Here is a 7,307-nt window from a genome sequence, read left to right as displayed (position 1 = left end):
GAACACTATCATATGGATTGAAGTTTGAAGCAAAACCGAAGGAGGGCTTGGTTGGTTACAGTGACAGTAGCTACAATGTTGATCCAGACGACAGCAAGAGTACGGCCGGTCATATCTTCTACCTCGGTGGCAATCCAATCACGTGGTGTTCTCAGAAGCAAGAGATAGTCGCGTTATCCTCATGTGAAGCTGAGTTTATGGCTACAACAGAAACAACTAAGCAAGCAATATGGTTACAAGATCTTCTTAATGAGATATTCGGCCATTCAAGGGAAAAAGTGATGATACGTATTGATAATAAGTCGGCAATAGCTTTGTCCAAGGGCGTAGTAAGCATATTCACACAAGGTTCCACTTCATTCGAAAATGCGTCGAGAAGGGTCTTGTGAGCGTGGAGCATGTTGCTGGGGTGAAACAAAATGCTGACATACTAACTAAAGCACTTGGGAGAATCAAGTTCAAGGAGATGAGAGATCTGATCGGAGTTCAAGATGCGTCAAATGAAGATTTCAAGTTTAAGAGGGTGAATGTTGAAGTAAACTTAAAATAGCTTGGAGAACAAGTTAATACTTTCCTACCGAGTTATGGAATAGGAAAGTGAGTTGTGTTTAGAAAATATTCTAATATGTTAAACCTAATGAATTTAGGATGTTTGAGTTATATATAAAGAGATGTAATGGTGTTGCATAACTTATGAGTTTGAGATTGTGAACTTGAGGTTTTGAATTAGTTTCCTCGAGAGAATAATTAGAGAGTTTCTTATCGGTGAGTTCATTGATTTGTGTTCGAGTCTTTGATTTCAATATCCATGACTACATATATTTAATATCTTCATTATGTGTAGTTTAGGTTACGAAGTTTGGTGGCAAACTTGAAATTCTAATTACTTATTAGGTCATGTGAATTAATATGGCCGATAAAACATATGTTTTTTTCTTTCTATCTGTAAATTATGTAAAGTACTACATGTATGTATATGTTGACTGTATTTAGGGAATAAGAATTGTTCTTTGGATGTGGTAATACTTTATTTTATTAATTGTTGTGTTATTACGACGAAGAAAGGGGACAGCAAAATTTCATCTTTTATTTTGAGATCTGCTTTTAGTAAAAGGACTATTATAAATTACACCACACACACATCACACATGGCTATATAAAGCTAGTATGATTTTATTCTTAAATCGGTAAAGCTATAGCAAATGTCGCGTAAGTCGGAGAGTTTTTTTATAAAAAGTTTGTAATCGAGGCCAATTATAAGAAACCAAAGAAACTTTCAAACAAACAGTACTGCATGAGTCATAATGTTATATATCTAACTTTTGCATTAATGAATAATCATGATTAAATCACGTGTTATTAAAACGTAAATATCCAACGTGCGACTTTCTCTAAAATGCTTAAAATCTCAAATTTTTAGTCAGATGATCATTGCGTCACTAATTAAATTATGCTACATAAACAAAATTTTGCTGTCTATTTCTGTAATTAATTTTAGATTATTTTCTCTAATTAATTTTAATTAGTATAACATCACTTGGTACACCGACCAGCTTCACCCGGGAAAATAATCCAACGAGCCGTGAAACCGGCCATGTACTGGTAACCGAATCTTCTCCAGAACCCCATTCATGGTACACCGGCTCAGTGAAAATAAAAGCTTCAAAAAGACATAACAACATTGGGAAGAAGCCATTAAAACAAAGTTTCAAAAACAATTTCAGTAAAAAAACACAAAGCTTTACAAACAAACTTTTAGATTTTGGGAAGTGCATCAGAGAGATTCCCATTTAGACAATAGTCATCATTCTACTTCTCGCTAAGGAGAATCTGATGTCCCTGTCTTTTTATCGTCACTTGCACCATACACCCCATAAAAAATAGAACACCAAGAAAGAGCTAATCATCATATTCAACTATAATCTATGTAAACAAGAATACTAGCCTCTAATGCAACACTAAGCTAACGCAGAGGAAAACATCTTACAATCCAGAGAAAAACAGATTAATAAATTCAATACAAATTAAGTATGAAAAGAGATCAAATTGGCTAAACAGCGACTAACCGGAGAGGTGAAGAACAAAACCATAAACAAACTGGATCGTCTTTGAATCGTTTTTATGGATGAAACAAACCAGAATCGTCTTTGAATCCAGACAGAGAAGATGGAGTGATCGCGATTGGATCGCCGAGAAAGATCGAGACAGAATCGAGAGAGAAAGTCGATTGATCGAGATTGGAGGAGGAAGAGAGAAAGTCGAGGAGGAGAACAAACTGATTTCGACAAAAGACCCCGACGAAAGAGAGAGAGAGAAATGGGAGATCCATTAAGATAATGACACGTAAGGGCTCTTACCAATCCTAAAAATCCCACATTTAACACCGGTTCTCTGATTTTTATTCCTTTTTCATTTTTTTTTTTCTCTTTTCCTTAGAACTTTTTTTTAAGACACACCGATAGAGGTGGTCTAAGTTAGTAGTACATAAAGAAAGATGAGAACCGACACAAACAGAAACATTTAAAAACGCCAACTTGAAAATTGACACGAAAAGAAACCAAACAAGGCCCAAGAGTCCAAGACCATGCAAGCCTTTTATATACACAGAGTGAAAACCATAGTCTAGAGAACCCTTACACGACCATAAGTTACTAATATAATAAACCTTAAACTTATGTAGCTAACCATACTTTCATAGTCATACCTAATTACACGATTATTATTAATCCATACTTTCATCATTCTCTAACGACGAAGAGCTCTTCAACATCGTTGTCATCTTCTTAACCTCATCACTCGAATATATAAATATCTTCTTAGTCATCTTGGAAAACTCACTGCACAGAGACAAACAAAAAACATTCAATAATGCAACCGTTAAAAAGGTAAAAAATGGTTTTACTACTTAGTAGTTGCTTACTTCCATGGATCATCTCCAGCAAGCATCATGTCACCTTCATCATCCGTGAAGACAACGACCCATTTCTCTCGAGTAAGAAGCTGTCCTTTGATCTCAAACATCTCCTCAAGCTCCTTAATCAGTTCACCATACGATTTCAATAGTGTTAAATCAACTGCACGACCAACAGCCACCCCTTGCATGATTACTTTGGTTCTTGTCCTCTGTTTTTGTTGCTTCTTAGGCTCATTAGCTGCGCTTGGAGTGATGGGTTCTTGACACTTGTCTGGAGGAATTGGAGCAGGAGGGTTGCTTGTGAGATCAAATCCAAACAACCTATAGCAACTACTCGCAGAGGGAGGAGGAGGAGGAGGAGTCTCTTGGTTCTGAGGAAAGCCATACAAGAAAGTGGGCGGAGCTGGAGTCAAAACTGATGATTCCACAGGTCTTGACCGTTTGCATTTGGGTTGTGATTGCTGAGCAGGTGTTGAAACTGGGGGAGATGACAAGAAAGGCTCAATCTCCCATGGTGAGACTCTGTCTGGTCTCTGAACTGTTGTTGGCTCATCCCATTGGACCTGCAATGATCTCCATGTAGAAGCTGGCCATTGTGAAGATAGATCTCCAATTCCCACTATAGTACCAGTAAACCTGAAGAAACTCAACGATTCAGAATCAAGAACACTGAAGTAATGATCAGAAAAATGGAGTCTTACATTCTTTCAGGAGACTCTTCTCCTTCAAATCTCATTCTGAATCTTGTACCAAGAGAGAATCCATGCTTCATAGCTTCCATATACTTGTTGACACCTACTATGAACTGGCTTATCCTGAGAAGACAAAAAATTTATTATCTTAAGCCCAAGTCCTAAAAACATAGAAGAGTATAATCATGTAATAATGTTACCTAGGCTTGTAAAACACAAGGAAGATAGTTTTGGTAACAACAGCATGAGACGCTGTAGCAAGGACTCCCAAATGCATGCTCTGGCTCGAGATAACCGAAGTAGGCATTGTGCTCTGATGCCTAGCTAAACGCCTCACTCCAACTCTTAAATCCCCATTCTCACCCCTATAAAAACACAAAAGTGTGTTTCATGAGTTTCATTAAAAACTAAAACAAGACTAGTAAAGTTTCTTCAGAAGTAGTAGTACCTCAAGAACACAAAGGCATCTCCAGCTACAAGTCTTTTTGAGGATACAAATGTACTCCAACCCGTTGTAAGCAAATGCCTCCTAGGTTGTCCTAAACCCAAAAAAAAAAAAAAAAACAATAAATCCCTTAGTTTCCAACAAAATCAAGTTTCAGAAAGAAAAAAATTTCCAAAAATACATTTTTTATATTTTCAATGCATTATTACTTACTGAAAAATTGTAAACTTCAAAAGTAATAATTATGCTTATTGAAATTCAATTAGTTAAAACTTGTGGGAAATATTTAGTTACAATAAATAATATATTGATAGTCAAAATTTATTATGTTTTCGAAAATTCTAAAACATATATTTTTTTAAAACGAGAGAGTATATTTCAAGATATAGTGTCAATTACCTCGGAATATATGCTTAAACCTCCATTCAAACCCATGAAGATCTCTAGTCACAAGTTCTTGAGTAGGAGTAGCTTGTCCCATGTCCTAAAACGTATTCAATGGAGTGAGAGAATAGGAGCTAAATTGAGATTATTTTTTATGAAGGAAGTTATTACCAAGGCAGGCAAGCATTCAGTGGCGTGTTTACGAAGAACAGAGAATCCACCATGCGTGCTTGTATCTGACGCCGTTAGAATCTTTACAAACGAGTGGAACACTTGTTTTGTTGGTTCAACAAGGGGTGGATCAAGACTTGTAAGTTCGCTTTGCTACAAAAAAAAAAAAAAAAATTAATCCTTTTTATTAAATACCAATTAAAGAAAAAAATCTTGTTTTAGAACTTACATCTTCCTCTGGTTTTAATGTGATCTGAGCGTAAACTTCATCTGTGTCATGCTCAGCCTATACACATCCAAACATGTTAAAAAAAAAAACAGATTCATGGTGGGGGGAAAAAAAAAAGAGTTGTTATAATTCAAAGTTTTCACCTTTAACATGACACTGAGAACGCGACAAAGTATCTTGGGAGGAAGTTTGAAATCAGGTATGTCTTCTGATTTAATTCCCTGATTAGTCGAAGCCACAAGCTGCAAGGAGAAAAAAAAAAAAAAAACAGAACTCAGAAAGAGAATGAGGTAAAGAAAAAAAGGTTAATTTGGAAAAAAAGACATACTTGTTCCATGTGACCCTGAGGGAAGTAGAAAACTCTCTCTTCAGTGAGAGGAACCTCCACTAATGGACCTGCACAAGCTTTCCATAGCTCTGTGTATAGCTCATCGTTATAAGACCCTGAAAACAAACCAAAATGCAAACTTTTAAGTGGGTTTTTCTTTAAAAGCGAGAAAAAATGAAGGAAAAATTGAATCTTTACGAAGTAACCAAACATAGCCAGCAAAAAAATGCGTCTTACTTACTTGAGAAAGAGGTTCTGAGATCATCAGCATCTACATTCGCCATTGAAGAACCCGGAAGAAAACAAACACGAGAAGAAGAAGACCCTTCACGAGCTAAGCACTACTCTTAACACCCATGAAAGAAACACAGAGAGAGACGAAAGAAAAAGACCCATGAAAGGAGGATATAAAAAAAAAAAAGCAAATAACTTTATAACAGGACACCAACGGACGGTTATGTCCGTATATTGATTTTGATTACTGAACGTAATTCAGGACACTGTTTGATAAAAATTTTTTTTTTTTTTTTTTTGTCTTATCCTCTCAGAATCCGTGTTGTTTTGCCTCAACAATCACAAACTTCTCGCCGTTTTCGTCCACTTCTACTCCAGACCTAACCCCGATCTGCAGCAAACCAAAACTGCTTCCTTTTTCTTTTTTCCTGAAGATGTCTCACGGTATCGTGCAAAAGATTCACACTTTTCTTCTCTCTCTCTCTCTCTCTGTATTTATATATTTAAGATTCTGCAGACCTGTTATTTCCACCCTCGGTAACTTCGGTTGTAACTAAATTACTTAATTCATTTTATTAAAAATTTCTTTAAAAATTTTAAAATTATTTGTCATGTCACCTCTTAAAAGGAAATCGAATATTGTTTCCAAAATATAAAAATCTTTTTGGGGTCAGAATATCCAACTATAAATTTAAGGAAAACGAAGGGTCTCTCTCTACGTTACATAAATATTACGGAGATATTTTGTAACAAGAGAAACGTAGTACGGTGCATTTAACAACGGAGAGCCAATCTCAGCCGTCCGATAAAGACCACACTGTGTAATAAATGAGCTACCATCTCCATAGAGCATGTGAAGCACTAACGCTAGAAACTGATCCCGTTTCCGTTTAAGACTTGACGGTGCCGTTACCCACGCATCGTTTTATTTTTCCTTATGTCTGGATCGTGGCAGGCAAACGTGTCGGCTTCTGTATTATACCCCGGCCAGAGTTTTTACTTTTTTCATTACTAGCACTGTGGAATTGGTTAATTACACACTGTGCCTTTTTTTTACTAGGACCCACTGCCATGGCTAAAACCCACACTCGCCACAAGCCACAGCCATGACTCGTTATGGGACGAGCGCCTTGGTAAGCGTGCGAGTTATGCTAGCACGTGCCGAGTCAGGTCCAAGGCGCGCATGTGCTTCTTTTTACCCATTTTCTTCACGCGCTTTCTTTGTTTTTGTTATTTACGATTACAACAAAATGAAAGCGGTGATTATTGTATATAATAAGGTGATAATTATGCATATAACGATCATCGTATTAAGAAAAAGGATTTAATATAACGTTCAAATGAAAAAACATATAAACCGTGAGAGAGGAGGGGGAATCACGCGCTTCAGAAAACGAGAGTGGAGAAAAGTGAAAATGAAGAAGCCATGCCGAAGTGTCGGAAGAGAAAGTGGTCCCCATCTGGACACGTCAGAGAGAAATTGCCACGCTGTAAGGTCGTATTCCAGACTGACACATGTCAAATGCTGACTTGTCCTACCAGTTTGCTCAATTACAGAGGAAGAAAACCTGATCTCTCCTATACAAAACTCTTCCATCCCTATTTTATCTTATTTAATTTTCCCGATGATAGTGAAGGCGATCCAAAAATATAAAATTGTTATAAAAAGAACTGGAATTTATTTGTATCGCAGGAATTTATATAAGGGCAAAATTTTATACCCGTAGAAAATTATAACACTGAAAGAAAGTGTTTATCTGAGAGAGAAGGGAAGATTGAAGTGTGTATTTGAAACGATCGAACTTGATCGTATATATAAAGAAAAAATCTACTGTGCAAATAGTGCAGCGGGCCCCACATCATTTATAATTTCAACTTATGCGGCGCTGTGTTCTCTGACTTTCATAACA

At 36.6% G+C, this 7,307-nt stretch overlaps 1 protein-coding gene across 1 annotated transcript; it reads right to left on the bottom strand.

The window, feature by feature from the left end:
• Positions 1-2,515: 2,515 nt before the first annotated feature.
• LOC106320938 (auxin response factor 18-like) lies at positions 2,516-5,602 on the bottom strand. The gene is made up of 11 exons (XM_013759281.1): positions 5,405-5,602; positions 5,164-5,279; positions 4,979-5,077; positions 4,836-4,892; positions 4,607-4,759; positions 4,451-4,535; positions 4,055-4,145; positions 3,807-3,971; positions 3,616-3,729; positions 2,921-3,550; positions 2,516-2,837 (listed from the first exon to the last, which is right to left on the bottom strand). Exons 1-11 carry the CDS (start codon positions 5,445-5,447, stop codon positions 2,723-2,725), a joined length of 1,668 nt encoding a protein of 555 aa, XP_013614735.1. The 5' UTR covers positions 5,448-5,602; the 3' UTR covers positions 2,516-2,722.
• Positions 5,603-7,307: the final 1,705 nt, after the last annotated feature.

This window comes from Brassica oleracea, unplaced genomic scaffold, assembly GCF_000695525.1.
Source record: "Brassica oleracea var. oleracea cultivar TO1000 unplaced genomic scaffold, BOL UnpScaffold01141, whole genome shotgun sequence".
NCBI lineage: Eukaryota > Viridiplantae > Streptophyta > Magnoliopsida > Brassicales > Brassicaceae > Brassica > Brassica oleracea.
This window is presented reverse-complemented; position numbering and strand designations above follow the sequence as displayed.

Coding starts and splice junctions, on each gene's coding strand:
- LOC106320938 (XM_013759281.1), bottom strand. CDS start 5,447: ATGGCGAATGTAGATGCTGATGATCTCAGAACCTCTTTCTCAA. Junction 4,760..4,835: donor CATTAAAACCAGAGGAAGAT/GTAAGTTCTAAA, acceptor TTTTTTTTGTAG/CAAAGCGAACTTACAAGTCT. Junction 3,972..4,054: donor GATGCCTTTGTGTTCTTGAG/GTACTACTACTT, acceptor GTGTTTTTATAG/GGGTGAGAATGGGGATTTAA.